The following is a 19,594-nucleotide window of genomic DNA, read 5'->3' as shown; positions in this document are numbered from 1 at the left end:
GAATTCTCGTACCGATAACTACTTATCGTCGACTTCCGTGTCTTCTATGACAGTTTGTTTTTGCCGATATATCGAATTTACTGTTTCTTTATCCTAACTTAATCTTAGCCTTTAGTCTTAAAATTGTTTTTATAAATTCCTACAAAAATATACTATAAAACCCCCTAACTTTTTTTAACATTCATTCTTAAATTTAAAATACAATCCAAATGCAGCTAATGTCGAATTCTACCACCCCTTTCCCCTCAATGTAGCCTAGACCTCTATCTTCATTGTACCATTTGTCTGTAGTCGTCCTTTAGCTACTGTTCATCATCTTTTGTCAGCCATGTCTAAAGCTGTATTTAAATCTAAATACCTCTTAATAATTTTTGCCTAAAATTCTTTCAATTCTAAATTTTAACCCAAATAATATCTTATTTTTTTATGTGTCCTTGAGTATTTATTTCATCATGCTTCATAAACCATTGTACATGCACGTTTTTAAAGATAAACATTAAAATCTATATATTTTATTCTCCTTTATGCGGCTCACACCCGTTGTTAAAAAACAACTGTAATAAATATCTTTTTTATTCTTCTTTTTCGTGCAAACTTGTTGCATAACAACTAACTTATATTCTCATATCTAGCACACGTTGTTAAAAAACAACTCAGTTATGATTATCATGAATCTCGCACATGAAAAACAACTCTAATATGAATCATCAAATTAACACATATTCTTGAAAAAGCTACTGAAATATATCTAATGCATAAACTCAAATTCCACTTTTTTTGAAAACCTTTTAAATTCTCATACCTTTTTTATATCAACTTTACATTCTTGTAACTCCTCTTATTTTAATTAAATATCAACAACAATTTTTATTTTTTTCTTAGGAAGTATTTCGCATCTAGCTCAGCATTATTCAAAAAATAAATGTACCATTTTTTCATTCTTCTTGAATCTTTTATCTACAAGCTCTATGTATTTGATTTATTAGTCTTCTATTTTCTTACATCTAAAACAACGATTCAAAATAATTTTCATAATTTCTTCCTTGGTATTCCATTTTTTTTCTTCTTTTTCTTTCTGCTATTATTGAATACATGTTGCATAATTGACCTTAAATATTATTAATGCTCCAAAATAAAATTCCGATCTCTAATTGAGCTAAATTGCGACATGATTTTTCTAATGATGGAAGTCGTTTCTCTTCCTGAGTTTTTTAATTTATCAATAACCTAATATTTTACTAAATATTATCAAAATAAATAACAGTTAAACCTAAATCTTTAATAAGAATTTAATTCCAGCATCAGCATATGTTTAAATAATACTTGTATATTCATCTTAGTTTCTGAAATTTCTAAAGATTTCTAATGGTGCAGACTTCAAGAATATAATTTTTATGTCAATTTATTGATATTTAAATTTAAAAAATATAATTATCACATAACTCAAAATAGTTTCCTATATATATTGACAATTTAATTTAAATGTCGTTTATAATAAATTGATCTTTTTAAAGTTAAAATATAAAATTGAACATTCGTTTTTTAAGTAAATTGATTTATATAATAAAAAATATAAAATTTAATATTAGTTTATAAGCAAATTGATTTTTTAAAATATAAAAGTTGTTTTTAACAAAAAGAAAGAAACGAATTCTTATTACATTTGAAATATTTTAAGTTACGCCATAAATAGCTTAAGGATGTAAAAAAAAACAATTTTTTAAAGTTAAGATAAAATACATGAGTGTCACTGTTTAACAATTCACACTTTTTTTTTTATTTCTTATTTGCCCTCTGTCTATAATTTTTGTCGTTTGTCATTCCTGCTCGTTAACCCCTTCGTTGATCTTTTTTTGTTGTACGTTTTATCAATTTAGTTCCACACACAAAAAAATACTAATTTTGTTTTAATATAAGGAAGAGAAAAAAATTTATTATCAAATTTAATTCATTATAAAATTTTCAAATTTTCTAGGCAACACACTATTTCTAACTGGTCTTTGAACGTTGCGATTCTGATCATTCACTTGTACATGTTGGTTTCTTGGTTCATCACCTCCCCTTCTAAAATTCAATGTATAAGGTGATGCATTATTATTAACATTCGCTTTAAAAACTGTTGCACCATTAGAAGAAGGTTCAACATTAGTTGATCTTTTTTTTATTTGGTCCAAGTGTCTTTTTATAATTTTGTTCCCAGTATCTATCTCATACAACAAATTTCCGTTTTTGCGCATTATTGTACCTTTTTCCCAATTATTATCCTTAAAAGTTTTATACCATATGCTGTCTCCTATTTCTATATCCCTAACTATTGATATCTTGCGATTTAGTATATGATCTCTTTCATCCCTCGGTTTTATCAACTCCCATTTTGTCCTAATCATTCTGGAGAACATTACTTCGCACTAGCTTGTTCATCTCGTTATTTATTATCATTTTATCAATGTTTGTAAATATATATTATGATCAATATATCTCAAATAAAATAATTTTGGAATAATTGAAATGATAATGGAATAAATAATTTATCAGAATGATTCATAAGAATAAGAATCATAATAGAATATTTGGAATTGTTTCATTTTATATAATAATAATTTTTTTATTTATTATTTATATTTTTTTAAATTTTACTCCTTTATTTTTCAATTTAAACACTTTTTTTATATCATAATTTCTCTTTAACTTGTTCTTTATTTTCTCTTTCTCCTTCCATTTTCAACATATGATCTCCATATCGTACTCCTAATCTCTCTTTCAACATCGCGACATTTAATCACCCTTGTTTTAATTTTCTTTTCCATAGTTTTTTTAAATTTTTTATTAATTAAAAAAATTTTTATTCTATTATTTTCTTCAATTTTTATTTCATTATTGTTTTTAATAACTATTATTTCTCCAATTGTTATCAAATGATTTATTTCTTCTAATTTATAAGAATTAATTTCTTTTTTAACATTTGGTATTAAGTTACATAATTCAATTTTATTCAAGTTTTTTTTATTATGATATTTATAATTATAATTTTCATACTTTTTATTGTAATATGTACCTTCATAATTTTTACTATCTACTTTTCTATTTTCCTCGATTATATTTACAAAATTGTATGGTATTATCATAATCATCCTCGACAATATTCATAAATTTATCTAGTATATTCCCAAAAACTGTTATCCAAGTCCTTCCTAACAGTGCAATCTTATCACTCTGGACTACATAAGCAGTTAAGATTTGACTTTTGTCCTCGAATTTTGCCTTGACTTTGGTAGTTCCTAATACATTTATTGTGTTTCCATCATATCCAGTTAATTTAATATCTGATTTATTTAAGATTTTTACTCCAATCTTTTTCGCGATATGAATCGGTAGAATACTAAACTTCAATCCGGTATCAATCTGCATCAAAATAGGCATGTCGTTCAAATATACCGTGACTTTATATGCGTCATTGACTGTGTTGTCTTTATCAGCATCCATATTATTTATGTCCGTTATACAAATTATATTCTTTTTTTCTATTTTATTATTATCATCCTCTTTTATTTCTTCTATGTTTATGGTATTTATTTTATTAGTGTATCGTGTTTGATTATTATGGTCGACATGATGTCTACAATTACATGCGTAACTTCCTCCTCGATTTCCATTATAATTATTACTATGCCTTTGCGTGCATCTTGAAGTATCATAGCGTCTGTTGAATCCGTGATTGTAATCATAATAGAATCTTTGGTTATTATCGTTATTATAACTGGTTCTATTTTCAAATCTTGAAAAATTATTGTATAATCCTGGGTAATTTGCCCTAACGTTATTGTAGGTACCCGCATTATAGTTCTGATGTCTAGGGTTGTAATTATTTCCCTGATAATTATTTTGAAAGTTGTTGTTTCTCGTAGTCCATAGTTGTCTGTTATCGTTATTCGATCGTGGATTATGTCTATCGTCGTATCTGACCACCTGTTTGTTTTCTTCAACTTTCATGCCTCTTTGTCTTTCCAAATGTTTTACGCTTGTTTCTTCTTCAGTCTTTTCACTTAAAGAAATGTTTTCAACTTTAGCTATTATATTTTCTTTTAATTCTGTCTCCTCAAAATCATCTCTTAAACTAAAGACTTCTGCTAACGTAATATTCTCTTTCAACGTAATTTTCTGCCTGATACTTCTGCTATTTGGTGAAATTTTTACCTTTTCAATGACTCTACTATCGCTTAACGAACATTCATTTTGTAAAATACATAATCTACTTACCCAATTGATGTAACTTTCACTTTTACCTTGTACAGCTGCATTGAATAATAACAATTTCGAACTTGTAGATTTCCTCGGGTGTAATAACCTAAATTTTTCAATCAATATCGATGGATTGATGAAATCGGTAGGTGAACATATCGATTTGAGCTTGATGTATTCTTCGTCTGGTAGTCTTCTTGTGAAGGATCCTGCTTTTTCGATATCAGAGATCTGAGCATCGTTGAATATGTCTTCGAAACGACTTAGAAAAACATCGCCATTACCTGTGTATGTTGGAAATTCAATATTAATATTAACGTTATTATTTGAGGTCTGTTTCATAATTTATAATTTACAATATCCTTGAATTTTTCTATTTTATAGTATTGGATTTTATAAAAATTTTAAGAAGTTAATTTATATTTAATATTTTAGAAAATTTTAATTTAGGATACGCTGCCACCATGAAATTTCTAAAGATTTCTAATGGTGCAGACTTCAAGAATATAATTTTTATGTCAATTTATTGATATTTAAATTTAAAAAATATAATTATCACATAACTCAAAATAGTTTCCTATATATATTGACAATTTAATTTAAATGTCGTTTATAATAAATTGATCTTTTTAAAGTTAAAATATAAAATTGAACATTCGTTTTTTAAGTAAATTGATTTATATAATAAAAAATATAAAATTTAATATTAGTTTATAAGCAAATTGATTTTTTAAAATATAAAAGTTGTTTTTAACAAAAAGAAAGAAAGAATTCTTATTACATTTGAAATATTTTAAGTTACGCCATAAATAGCTTAAGGATGTAAAAAAAAACAAATTTTTTAAAGTTAAGATAAAATACATGAGTGTCACTGTTTAACAGTTTCTAATCTTAATCTCTGACTATTTTCAATAATAATTTCTTTTCACCAAATCTTAATATTATTTAATTGACTTATATACCATTATCCCCAAATCATGTTCCTTTTTCTTTTGACTCTCACAGTTGTCTTTAGTAATCTGAGATTTAATAAATAATAATAATACTAAATCATCTTACAATCTCAGTTAGCTTCTGTTAGATTCAATTGATTTCCAAGTTTACCAGCTTCTCTGTTAACTATAAATTTCATAAATAATCACCTTTTAATTAAACACAAACTTCTTTATATCTTATCTGCCCTGTCTTTATATATCTTTGTTTTTCATTTTAGATATTCCATAATATTGTTACACAAATGTATCTTACAGCATAGGTGCCGACTTGATGAGGGCAACGGCCCCCATAGACTAATTTCTATGGGAGAGGGAGGGGATAGGTGAATTATTATATCTCATCCAAATATAAACAAAAGTGAGAAAAAATATTTTAATTATTATATTCATTCTATATTGCTATGCTCTTCTTTCTCCCTGAGCCCAGGTAAAAAAAATAAATTATTTTTTTTCATTATTATGGAGGTTTTAAATAAGGACTATTTAGGAAAGTAAAGCTTATACTATCTGATCGCCGCTCTAGACTTGGGGTTGATAATATTGAGATTATTTATTATTAAAATGCAATAAAAAATAAAACATATTACATTTTAGTCATATTTTTATACACGTTTGAGTTTTGAAGTGTTAGCGGTAGCGCGCTACTTTTTAAAGTAGCGCTAAACAACATAATTAGGATTTGTTAAAAAATTAATATTGAAAAAAATTTAGTGTACCATACTATACAACAAAGTCAGCTGTAGTGAATGTCATTGACTGTAATAGACGTCACGCAAAAGGCATTTCGTCTAAATGTCTTTCAATGGTGGAATTTAATGTATGAACGCTTTAATGCATTTTAATGAATGAATCATTAATCTAAGTGAAGTTTTTAATGTCATTGTTGCAAACTCAAATATCCTTGGATAGGATTCGGAACTGCTCGTTTTGAATAGGTTGTATTTTTTAAAAAAGGTTGAAAAAGAAGATGAAGATCGCCATCGATTTTTTATTTTATTGTTTTATTGCGAACGTTTTTTAAAATATTATTATCATTTTCTTTATAAATCCTTAAATTTCTTAATAAAATGATTGCAAAAATAGGAAATTTGCAATAAAATATGAGTATTAAAGATTATTATTATAAAAAAAAATAAAAAAAACAACGCACAAAAAAAAGGTTGTTTTATATTTTTCGTTTGTTTTTTTTAACGAAAATAAGAAACTAACAAAACAAAAATTGTTGTTTTTTTTTCGTTTGTTTTTTTTTTCACTTTAAAAAAAACGGTTTTTTATTTTTTCATCATTCAATTCGAAATAAAAATGATATATTTTTGCATTAAAAAAAAAATTAAATACCAATTAGTTTAATAAAAAAAAATCCTCAACTACATTTTAAAATTAAGGTATGCCACGATACAAATATAACTGCGTGTACGATAATTTTTTATTGCAGAAGCAAAAAAAGAATGTTGGAACGTATGAGTGCAAATTTTGTTCAAAACGTATTTCGTCCTCCAGTAGTAGCAGACTCAAAGAACATATTGCGAAATGTGTTATAATTAAAAGGGAAGATAATATAGCATTGCCATCAGCATCACAAGTAACCATATTACGCATGGACCCCCCACTCCCGGGTTCTCAAGAGTCTATGGCAATTGATTCCTACCCTCCCTCATCAAATAAATTTCACAATGGAAATTTGATAAAATTCCCTGATACCAAGATCATGAGCGCAAAACAAGTGACGGATGCCAGACATCATCTTACACGTTGGATGTATGCTGAAAACATTCCATTCAGTATGGTAGAAAGCAGATTTTTCAGAGATTTCGTGTCAGCCCTTTGCCCGGACTTTACAAATCATTTGCCATCACGATATGAAATTTCATTACCCATGCTAAATTCTTATTGTGAAAATTTAAAGACGGCAATAGCCACATACAATACTTCCGATATGGAATACACGTGCCTTAAGACTGCCGGGTTGAGCAATATTCAGGGTGATTCTACGGTAAATTATATTTTTATAAAAAAATAACTGAAACCTGATTTCACAATTAAATTCATTCTATTTAAATTTCTTTTTTTTTGTTGTTGAATTGAATGTTTTAAAATTTTGTGATAAATATTAATCAAATTTAAAAAAATCTTAAAAAAAAATATTAATAAACATGAAGATATATAACTAGTCCGAAAAAAAACTACTCAGATAATCGATATCAAATATTATAAAATAATAATAATCAGATGTTTTACAAAAAAAAAAATTAAATAAAACGAAATAATGATGAAATGCAAATCTTAAAAAAAAATATTAATAAACATGATGAAGATATATAACTAGTCCGATAAAAAGCTACTCAAAGATAATCGATATCAAATATTATAAAATAATAATAATCAGATCAGATGTTTTACAAAAAAAAAATTAAATAAAACGAAATAATGATGAAATGCAAACAAAGTTCATTAGTAAAAAAAATATATAAGTAAACAAAAAAAAACGTATACAAAACAAATTTACACGCCTCCCGGTTTAAGCCATTTCATTGGATAATTAAATATTATAATTTATTTTTTATTACACAAGGTTCTTTAATTCTTTTCGAATAACAATAATTATATTAAAATTTTATACTAAGATATCTTGAAAAATATTTTTATACTTAAAAAACAATAGCTTAAATATCATTTCTTTGGGAAATTCACGATTATTTGAAAAAAAGGTAAGAATGTAAATTAATTGTAATCAAATTTTTGTTGAAATATTATATTATTATAGCTATACACTATAAGCTACCACTATTTATTAGCTACTACTATTTATTAGCTACTAAGCTAAGGCCTATTCAAAAACGAATATAAAATCTAATAAAATATTCGTTTCTTTAGAATGAATCTAATAATTTACTATTGGTATTATTGCGAATAATTTAATATATTATTCTTATTTGATAGGTATAATTTTTAAGAAATTCGATTTGTTCGAATCTTCTAATACGAATAATTATTAGGTTTCGTATTCGTGTTTGAATAAGACTTACTTAACAATATTTGATATAATACATTTTATTTTCAAATATAAATTCCTCGCACTAAGATGCCATCACCCTCACCTATATACTTAACGGAAGCACAAAAGGCGGAATTGGCTAAAACCGCGAATGAAATCGTCGCGAAGGGCAAGGGTATATTAGCTGCAGATGAAAGCACGGGTAAAAATTTTTTCATAGATACATTTTTTGGTGGCCTTACCCCCAAAAGGCTAACCCAGATAGAATTAAGATCAGATCGGGCTTAATTTAAATTTAAAAAGACTTTAATGAGGCCCCTAAAAAGAAATGCTACCCTTCCACCCTTCATGTTAGGGGTTTGGTAAATTGGCGATGCTTCTTATAGTTTTTTAAAGTAAATATGCGTAATTGGGATACAATTTTGTCATAATCAGGTATTTTAAAATTTTAAAATTGGATGCTATAAATGATCTAAGTCTTAGAGATTTGCTAAAAACCCAGATTTGTTAAATCCCTACGACATGCGAATAATAAAATCAATATTTATGAACAAATTTAGATTATAATGGATTTAAATATCGGAACCGAATCGATTATTGCCAATATCGACAGATATCAGAAATATAATTATTGAATACTCCTTACACTGCATTTATAGTAAACACGTTTGGTTCAAGCTGTGCGGCCTTTAACGCTATCGAAATCACAGCTGTGTTTAAATTGCTATCGTTTACCGATGAATTACGCATCGCTTGAGCGAAATGATATACTAGATATTTAGTATAATTTTACCTTATATAAGCTGGTAATGATATTATTCTTTGAAATTATAATTCCACGTTATCAGTTTGTTCCATATCTATCATTAAAAAAAATTGTTGGTTTTCATTGTAAATTGATTTTTGATTTCATATAATAGATTTCTTCTTTAGAAATTTAGCCATTTGAAATAGATAATTTATAGAAATGAAAAAATATGTAATGATTACTTTTGCCCCCCCCCCCCCCCCTCATTCCTTCTGTCTGACGACGCCATTGCATGCATTTCATTAAAACATTTCCTTACAAATCTCTTATATATAAATATATAATATTACAATTATATATAAATTTTATCCAAGGTTATTCTATATTATTAACTCATTTCAAGGCTATGGTCAAAAAATTTTACTTTTTATTTTTTTAAATTAAATTGTGTCAATGCAAATTAAAAAAGGTATATAATATATATGTTAGCAGCAATGTGTGTTTTTTTTTAAACTTTATATCTTATCTTGATCTCGTTTTTTTGGAATTTAAAAATCTGATTTTACCAGAAATGTATTCCAACATGTTTACAATACCTATCTAATTGTAGACAATTTTGCATTAACCTTTTTGTCATAAATAATCTTTAGAAGAACGAATTTAAATTATATTATGTTATAGAATAAAATGTCCACTAACGATGCGTAATTCATCGTTAAACGATTAAACATGTATTTTGTATACGGTCAGTTACTATAAAAGAGGCCTTACGCTGCATTTATAGTAAACGCGACTCGCTCAAGCGTGGGAAATTAATCGCTAGCGAAATCACATCTGATTCGCCTATCATCACATTTCAACATATTTTTCACGCGATTTTGTAATTTCGCTCGGTATTTGTAAATTCACCTATTATTGGCTTGATTATGTAAATTACATAGCGAAATATTTCGCATCGCTTAAGCTAATCGGCCATATTATAAATTCAGCCTTATTCTGCAATAGTAATTAAAGTTAATTATAATTGCAATCATTTTCTCGTTCCTAGTGGAATTTTGCTTGGTCCAATATATTATTTAAATATTTGCCATTTACGGATGTTTATGCAAATATTATTAAAAATAGTATTAATTTAATTCTAACATATTTTTAAAAAAAATTAGAATTAAAACGGATGTTCACGTTGATACATTTTTTTAATTGAACACACATTGGACCTATTTATCAAATGCAAATTTATATTATAAATAAGGTGAACTAGAGGTTAATAGGGCCGTCCGGATCCGAGGGTCGGGACGACGTTAACATCATCAATAAAATATTAGGCCCGACCCATGACCCAAAAAATATATTTCCTTCTAATTCTCCCATAATTAAAGACAGCTGTTTAAAAAATAGTATTATTCCTCTTATAAAATAAAAATAGATAAACATACATATTAAATTATCAATATTTCTAAATATTTAAATTTAATGCATGCATAATTAAAATATAAAATAAAAATAAACATTTTTAAGTTTATGGTTTACCTTTAAGCTTTTTTAAAATATGTAAAAAAAAATTTTTTACAACCTCTGGGCAAAGAATTTTGATTTTGCAGGTCTCTAGTTTCATCCATATCTTATAATAATTATATAAATGTAAAATTTGATACTTAATTGCTTTAAGTTCTTATAAAATACTTTAAAAATTTTTATTTATTAAAAGTGTGCATACATTGAAATCAGCTGTTGTCTAATTGGCCGTAGTAGACATCATTGAAATATTTATCTTTCGTGTTTTTGATGAATTTACAGTCTATAAACTTTCACTTAGTTTTTTTATTAAATGATTGTTTATAGCATATTGTATACTTATTTGGGGTGTGAGGGGAGTGTATAGGGATTTTTTTAAAAAATTAGCTCAATTATAATATTTACGATAACATGTAAATTTTTGAAAGAGAGAGCACCCCCTCACCTCTACCACTATGTGGGGATCCTTTTCGGACCTAACTCGATATTTGTATTTTACTTCAATCCGATTCGAACCCCATAAAAATCTTGGCAGACCCATGGAACTCAATTAAGATCTACGTGCGAAACTAACTAATTAAAAATTGAATTAAGGTACGATGGGCAAAAGATTGACGAAAATAAATGTGCAAAACACGGAAAACAATAGAAGACTTTTCAGACAACTACTTTTCACTTGCCCGAAAGAAATGGCGGAATCGATCAGCGGAGTTATCTTATTTCATGAAACCTTGTATCAAAGCACCGACGAGGGGATACCTTTCATCAAAATTTTACAAGATAAAGGTTAATACATTTTTGTCAAACACCTTTATCATTAACATACATAAGGGAACATTAAAATTAATAAACATAATGATAATCCTGATAAATTATATTATTTTTTTTTAATTTACCCAAAAATATTAGGCATCATACCTGGTATCAAAGTCGATAAGGGTACCGCTATATTAGGAGGTACGGACGAGGAGACTACAACGCAAGGTTTGAAGTTTTCCTTATTATCTTTTAAGTAACACCATATAAATTGTTCCCTAGTAGGATTATAGCTAGTTATTAGCTCAAAACGGTTAACCGAGTTTATAGCCAAAAACTATCATATCAGGAGGCCCAAGGTTTTTTTCTGAAAAGATAGCTCAACCTTGAATATAGCAGATTCAGATTTATTTCTTTAAAACTCATGCCACAATGACAATGCTTAGCTGATTTTTTTTATGGCGCACAAATGTAGATTGAGTTGAATTAGTCGATTTGAGTTCGCAATTGAAAATGATTATCAGTCATTAATTATAGTTATCGTGTTTTAATGAATTTAGGATTGGATGGCTTAGCCGAGAGGTGCGCTCAATATTACCAAGACGGTTGCCGCTTCGCTAAATGGCGAAGCGTATTGAAGATTGGCTCACACGCTCCCACTGAACTGGCTATACAAGAAAACGCTAACGTTCTTGCTAGATACGCCAGTATTTGTCAACAAGTAGAAAATTTATATAAAGTTTTAATTTAGGCCAATTTCTTCTAGAGGTAATTGCATGCTTTTACTTTATGGGCCTATAATTTTTCTCGACATTGTCTGATGTTAAAGGGCTTAATCTTCTAAATTTTTAATTATTGCTACAATCATTTCATCAAAATTGCAACAGAAATATTAAATTTAAAAACATCTTCAACTCCGAATTTACAAAATTAAATGCTGTAAGAATTTTTCTTTATTCACATAACCAGGATAATTTATGTAAATTTCCATACTACAATTAAGTTAATCTTTAAAAACAAAAAATTATATTTTATAATAAAATTAAATTTTTAAATAATAATTAGAATGGTTTGGTACCCATAGTAGAACCCGAAATTTTGCCGGACGGTAATCACGATTTACAAACAACCCAGCGAATCACCGAAAAGGTTTTATCGGCTGTTTACAAGGCCTTATCTGATCACCACGTTTTTCTCGAGGGCACTCTGCTTAAACCTAATATGGTAACTCCGGGTATGGACTACAATTCTGGAGAGCGAAACGGGCATTCAATAGGGAATGATGGTTTAAAAACCGAAGCTCAAAATATTGGTTGGGCTACCGTTCAGGCTATGCAAAGAAGTGTTCCGGTCGCCGTTCCAGGTATATATATATATAATTTTTTTATATTTTTAGTGGCATCGTTATAGCGTGCCGAAAATTTTCTAAATTTTGAAAAGACTATAATTAATAAGATTTAGGCGATGCATCTGATTAACTGCTTAGGACGCATGATGAATGTTAATTTATTAAACATACCTATAGCAGGTATTAAGGATAGATTTATTTTTTAATCTTTTTAGAATATGATTGGGAGTTGATATTAAAATTTATATCCTATTATAAAATTTCGAAAATTCAAAAGGTATTACGTTTCTGTCTGGAGGCCAAACAGAAGAGGATTCTTCCGTAAACTTAAACGCCATTAATCAGTGCCCATTGAAGAAACCATGGGCCTTAACTTTCTCATTTGGGAGAGCGTTACAAGCCAGTACCCTAGCAGCGTGGCAAGGAAAACCAGAAAATGTCGGAATCGCTCAAGCTGAGTTTTTGAAGCGGGCTAAAGTTATATTATGCCATTAAACATTATGTACTTTTAATATGTTTGTTGGGTAAGCCCTGATTGCTCTATTATTTTATTTTCAAGAGAGATGTGGTTAAGCGACTTTATATTTATATCCTTGGAATTTTATTTTCTTACCATAATTATCTTTGTAGCATAAAATTCATACATATAATTTTACTATAGTTTTTTAGTAATTAATTATTCTAATTCAAATTTTTCCCCATTTTCTTTAAAATGAAATAATTAAGAGTTGTGTGCGACTAAGCAGTGTTTGGCACGTTAACCTAAAATGTAACGGTTACCGTTACTCAAGAGAAAAATATAACAGTTCCCGTTACCTCAAAAAACATAAACTGTTATATTACCGTTATTTAGAGCATGTAATGGTTACAAAAGCTCTTCGTTACATTAAAAATCTTTTAATCATCCATTATGCTGCTAGTTATTAAAATTATAAAAAGCGATATAAACTAGAGGTCTGCAATGGGCGGGTTTTTAGGCCTGTCCATGCTGTGAGCGGGCGTGGTTGGGCTTTTTAAATTATTTTCAACTTTAGGCGGGTGGCAGGCTGGTTAAAAAAATTTAAGTAATGGGCGGGCGTGGGTTAGTCAATTTTTGATTCAGGCCAAATGAGCAGAACAGACTTCAATTTATTAAAAAATATAGTTTTATTTCATAATATTGCATATTATATAGTATGTTTAATTAAAAATATATTAAAATAAATAAATAAAGAAGAAACCAGCCATCAAAATAATTTTTAAGCATTAGGCAGGCCGACGGGTTAAACAAAATTTATAGATAAATGGGTAGGAGGGTGGGTTAATCTAAAAAAAAATTTAAGTGAGCGAGTGGGTTAAAAAATTTAAATCAACGACTGTGCTGGCTTTTTGGCTATAATCCGCCTATTGCTGAACTCTAATATAAACTATAAATTAATAAAAAATTTAACTACCAAATATGATAATTTTAATCATTTGATAAAGGAAGTAATTTTTCAGATAGAACATCATTATTTTCTTCTATTTGGTATATTAGTCAAATCAGGGTTGGGCATCAGAAAATTGTATTCGGATACAGATACTTTATAAAATTTTGTATTTAAGATACTAGATACTTTAGAAAAATTTCAATAAGATGTAAGATACAAGATACTTGTATTTTTTTTAAAAAAAAGTATCTAAGATACAAGATACTTTTTTAAAAAACTTTAAATAGTCAAAATCAAAATGTATAAAGCTTTATTTTCTTATCTATAATATAAATTTATAAAAAAATATTTAAAATAAATTGTAGAAAATAACAAATTTATTATAAAAGATAATGCGATATTCCATTTAATAATTATATAATTAGTAAATAATTATAAATCAGCATTATTTTTTAATATTATTAATTTTTCAAATGATTTATCGTTCAATCTTTGACGATTTGGTCTATTAACCATATTAGTAAAGCTAAATAATCTTCTAACGGGGATTGAGGAGGGCATTATTGTGTTATATTTAATAAATATTTATTTTATATATTTATAACTATTTAACATATTTATACTCCACCTGTCATCTTTCATATAATTTAGAACCTCTATTTCAATATCATTTATTGAATTATTAGAATTGGATGTGGTACTTTTAAGGCAAAAGTAATCATCATCTTTATTAATTGAAGATTTTGTTGAAGTATTAATTTCAATATTATTTTTAAAAACAATTAAAACTTCATGTAATAACAAATCCTGAAGGTATTTTATTTCTTTTTCACCATCAATCCAACTATTTTTAAAATTGGGATGAGAAATAGTTGCCAAAAATGCACTTTTAAAATTGTTATCAAAATCATATATATTTTTAAATCTTTTATTTAAATAATTTTCTATGGCAATAGCTAATGGTTTGCAAAATTGTAGAATGGTTTGAATTAAATTTGTAGTTTTTTTTAATGACATTTAAAATTGGAGCTGATTCTCCATAATAGCAGTTGATTTCACTCTGTATTTTGTCAATCGCTATAGCCAATGTGGACATTATATTGCAATATTCTTCTAAATATTGAATTTCAATATCTCTTAATTTAGGAAATTCTAATTTTTGACATAATTTAGGAAGTTCGCCTTTAAATTTTAATAAACTATGAAGACTATCATACAAACTATTCCATCTAGTGCAACAAGGTGTAACTAATCGTTTTCCTAAAACTGCTTTGATAAGTTCTGCAGTTTTAGGCCTATTATTTGCATTCCATACTTAGTACATTTAGCTATTGCAGGATGATGAATTTTAGAAATGTTAGGAGAATCCTTAGCCCAAACAACGAATGTGTTGAGGCAATGTTATTGAGGCTTCTTTAGACCCTTAAATAAACAAATAAATAATTTTATTTGAATAAAAATTTTTACTAAATTTACAATATCATAATAAATTTTAAAGAAGTATTAAATAATACTTTCAATGATTTCGAATTCTATACATTCATCATCATTGATGTCAAAGTCATTCTCTACAGCTTCCATAGAATATCCAAACTCCTTGAAAGCGTTCTTAAAGTTAGAACCGTTATCTGTAACAGTTGCTATAACTTTTTCGTCAATACCAAAGTCACGATGAATTTCTTTATTATGATCATCTTGAAGTACTTCAAAAAATTTGCCATTAAGTATGCTTAGTTTAAATTTATTGTTATAATTTTCGGTTGAAGAATCATCTGAAGACGAAGATAAACATATTATTCTATTTTCTTCTTCCATAATTTTAAAATAGACAGATATAAAACGATTCAAATATGGTGGTTCTAATTGTTAGCAAATTGCTATATGACGACCAACGTCATATATCAAAAATTATCTTAAAATATCTAAATTTTGATTAAATTTTTCATTAAAATCTTAAAACAATATCATTTTACATTTTAATACTATTTAAATTAACCAATATAAATTTTTTTAAAGTATCTGTATCTTTTTGAATACAAAGTTGGTTAAGATACAAATACTTTTAAATAATATGTATCTTAGATACTGGATACAAGATACTTTCCAAAATTTTAAAAAAGATACAAGATACAAAGTATCTTGTATCTTAGATACAAATATCCGCGATACTGCCCAACCCTGAGTCAAATTACCAATAGATAAAATGAGGTTCAACGCTAATGGAGGATAGTAAATTTTGGTGGTGTTAAATGTTATTTTTAAAACATAACGAGTTACAGTTACATTTCAAAAATAACTAATTTGAATCACTTATATAACAAATTATTATTTTATTCAATATAAAAATTTATGATTTACAAATCTTAATCAAAGATATCTAAAAGAAAATATACAATTTATTTATATAAAAATATAATTACACTGGAAAAAAAATAGCGGAGAGTAGAATAATACCGAAATAAAATATAATAATATCACATATATTTGCACTGATTATTTTTATAAAAGCCCGGGCTTAGTAAATTTTTATTTTCCTTTAACAATAAATTATTTTCAAAATTTCCGTCTAAAGGACGCACTTATTTCTCTTCAAAAAGAAACCTCCCTAGACTAAACAAACATTCTATGAGAACACTTGATATAAGGACAACATTATAAATAAAAAGTAATAATGTAATCTCTTTTTAATTAGTTAATATCATTGCACAGATTTATTTTGTAAATTTCACAAACCCTTCTAATATAGAATTTAAAATTCTTGTAGCTCCAGTGTTTGAAGCGCTAATAATTTTTACCTAGTTATAAATAATATTGGTACTAAATCACCATAATAGCAATTTTCCTCTTTTTAAAACTTGGATAATGCTTAGGCAACAGGTACTAAACTCTTTGTATATTCTTCCAAAAAATCAATTTCTTTTGCTTTAAAGACTGAAAGATCTAGTTTGACCAATAGGCTTTCAAGTTTAATTTTTTTAGAAAGAAGCATCAAGAGGGTGTCATACAGACCGTTTGGATTTATTAAGTGATATCTGAAATGGTCTTAAATGATTTTCGATTATCTGGACCTTCCTGCAGAATTCCACAAAGCATTACATTTTCCAAACACAGTGTTAGGAATGAATAAGATTAAGAAATAACAAAATAACAAACGTTCCATTACTCAAAAATGTAAGGGTTACAGAGCTCTTCGTTACATTTTTAAATGTAATATGTTACGTTACATAATGTAACGTTATTTGCAATTTTCCCAACCCTGCTACTAAGTATTATAATATGGGCACGATTCTTGAGAGAGAGAAAAAAAACTGAAAACCGCTACAAAATATATAATATAATAACTCTATTATTAGCTATAATAAATGTTATAATTATTATTTAGGCCAATGGGTTAGCATGTCAAGGTATGTATGACCAAAAACATTCTGTCGGTATCGCATCTACCAAGTCAAATTTTGTACCAAAACATCAATACTAATAAATTAATTATTTAAAATATTATTGTAATAATCAAAATAGTAGAAAAAAATATTTAATTTATATTAGGAATTATTAAATGTTTGGGCACCTATAATTTTTTTTTTTTACAAACCAAAAAATTCAAAATGAAATAAATTTATATATATATAAAAAATTGTATTGTGTTTTTATGATGATAAGATTTTATTGGAAAAAAACCAATATTTATTTTTACCAGAATTTGTGAACTGCAGTACACTTTATGTTGGCAACCCTCTTTAAAATTTCATAGGTATAATTTACTTTTTTGTTACAAAATGTAACATTTTTTTTAAAAATGTATAAGCCAGGGATGCACCCGGCAAAATTTTTGTCCGGGTTCGGTTCGGGGAAATATTTTTGAACCCGGGGTTGGATCGGGGTTAAGCTCGGGTTTAACAATTTTTGAATTGATTAAAAAAAATTATATATTTAAATCATAAAAAACTAGACATAAATTTGGGCATAAAAGATAAATTTTTTATTTTATTTATAGGAAAATATAGTTTAAAATACAAATCACAGTCATGTATCAATTTTAAAAATTTAATGACATATTTCCTTAAATTAACAATATCCAATATAATAATTTTTACTTTGACTTGTTCAATTTCATTTTTCTCTTAATAATCATTGAGAATAAGTTAAAAATTAAAAATAAATGGCCTAAATGAATTTAATTGTTTAAAATTTATTAACACTCTATTAGGAAACTTTGAAAATAAATTAAATAAATTTAAAAAATGGTGTATATGAATTAAGTTGCTTAAAATTTATAAACACTTCACTTAATTGAAAATTTGAAAATATAAAATCTCAATTAAATTACAAATATTTGTATTTACACAAATATCTTAATATATGATTTCAAACAATACACTGAACCCGGTTGAACCCGGATTCAAATAAAATTCAGGGGTTCGGTTCGAGGTTTTGAAAATTTTATAAACGGGGTTCAGATTCGGTTTGGGTTCAGATTTTTTTCCCAAAAACCCGGGATTTCTTCTCCGGGTTCGGGTTCGGTTCGAATCCCTGGTATAAAAAATAAAATAAATATTTTAACAAAAATTTATATATTTTTTTAACGCGATTTCATTTTCGCAAAATTATTCACAAAGTTTTCAATATCTATAATATCTAATAATTTAAGTAAGTCGTTTTCGATAAAATAAATGGGGGGGGGGGGGTGGTTACAAAACAAATAAACAACAGAATAGCAGGCTAATTAAATTAAAATATTTTTAGATTATAATAAGGAATTTTTTTTCCGATCCGCGGGCCAGACTCTGCAAATTTTCTAGTAACAATAGCCCCCTTTAAAAAAATGTTTGCAATAGCTCCTCCATTTTAAAATTTGGTAGCAATAGAAATCTAATGATTATAGCTACTATGTTTCATCTAGCTTGTTTGTATTGATGAATCGCTTCACTCCAGTGGACTCAGCCTTGGAACGCGAGCTGAAAAAATCTGTTTAACACTTGAGTGCCAAAAAAATTTGTTCAGCCTTGGAGTACGAGCCGTAATAATCGAATAAACCTTGGAATGTTAACCGAAAAAGGCTCAGCCTTGGAGCTTATACCGAAAAAAATTTCCTCAGCTTTGGAGTGTAAGTCGAAAAAATCGCCTCAATTTTGTAGTGTTTACCTTTTTTTAATTAAAAATTTCTAATTTCATTTTTTTGTTTCTATTTAATTTTGAGGCATTTATATAGTTTTTACTAATTCTAAAGAATTAGAGCATGGAACGAAATTATTTATATTAGTATTTTTCTTAGCCCTCAAAAAATTTATCATTCTTTTTTGCTATTTACATATTTTAAATTAGGGGAAACATGAATGGCCCTGTTTTTGCTTTTTTGAAAAAAAAGGTATTAAGAATTGGGTTTAACCAAGCAAATTTTATATCAATGTATAGCCTAATTATTAATCTATAAAATAAAATTTAAATCAAAGCTCTATAATAGTTTATGAGCTATATAAGTTTATGTGAAAGTTGTTGCCATACACTATGCGTTAACTGGCCATAATATTTTATTTAAGAATTTTATTATAAATATAAAATACAATATGAAATACTTGTAAAAGACCTATG

General features: G+C 27.1%; 2 protein-coding genes across 4 annotated transcripts; one reads left to right on the top strand and one right to left on the bottom strand.

Annotated features, from left to right (window-relative positions):
* Positions 1-3,887: 3,887 nt before the first annotated feature.
* LOC135929157 (uncharacterized) lies at positions 3,888-10,677 on the bottom strand. 3 transcript variants are annotated; one of them, XR_010572497.1, is made up of 3 exons: positions 9,023-9,141; positions 4,258-4,523; positions 3,888-4,042 (listed from the first exon to the last, which is right to left on the bottom strand). XR_010572497.1 is itself a non-coding variant. In XM_065465678.1 (3 exons), exons 1-3 carry the CDS (start codon positions 10,594-10,596, stop codon positions 4,040-4,042), a joined length of 318 nt encoding a protein of 105 aa, XP_065321750.1. In that variant the 5' UTR covers positions 10,597-10,677; the 3' UTR covers positions 3,888-4,039. The 3 variants fall into 3 exon arrangements, 1 of the variants encoding a protein (XP_065321750.1); XR_010572496.1 differs by lacking the exon at positions 9,023-9,141 and adding an exon at positions 8,876-8,984; XM_065465678.1 differs by lacking the exon at positions 9,023-9,141 and adding an exon at positions 10,548-10,677.
* Positions 4,472-17,613, top strand: LOC135929156 (fructose-bisphosphate aldolase, non-muscle type-like). Its single transcript, XM_065465677.1, has 9 exons — positions 4,472-4,570; positions 6,670-7,227; positions 8,317-8,431; positions 11,087-11,278; positions 11,402-11,476; positions 11,809-11,969; positions 12,314-12,611; positions 12,874-13,073; positions 17,388-17,613. Exons 1-9 carry the CDS (start codon positions 4,487-4,489, stop codon positions 17,481-17,483), a joined length of 1,779 nt encoding a protein of 592 aa, XP_065321749.1. The 5' UTR covers positions 4,472-4,486; the 3' UTR covers positions 17,484-17,613.
* The last annotated feature ends 1,981 nt before the right edge of the window (positions 17,614-19,594 follow it).

This window comes from Gordionus sp. m RMFG-2023, chromosome 4 (assembly GCF_954871325.1).
Source record: "Gordionus sp. m RMFG-2023 chromosome 4, tfGorSpeb1-WG-v2, whole genome shotgun sequence".
Lineage (NCBI taxonomy): Eukaryota > Metazoa > Nematomorpha > Gordioida > Chordodea > Parachordodidae > Gordionus > Gordionus sp. m RMFG-2023.
This window is presented reverse-complemented; position numbering and strand designations above follow the sequence as displayed.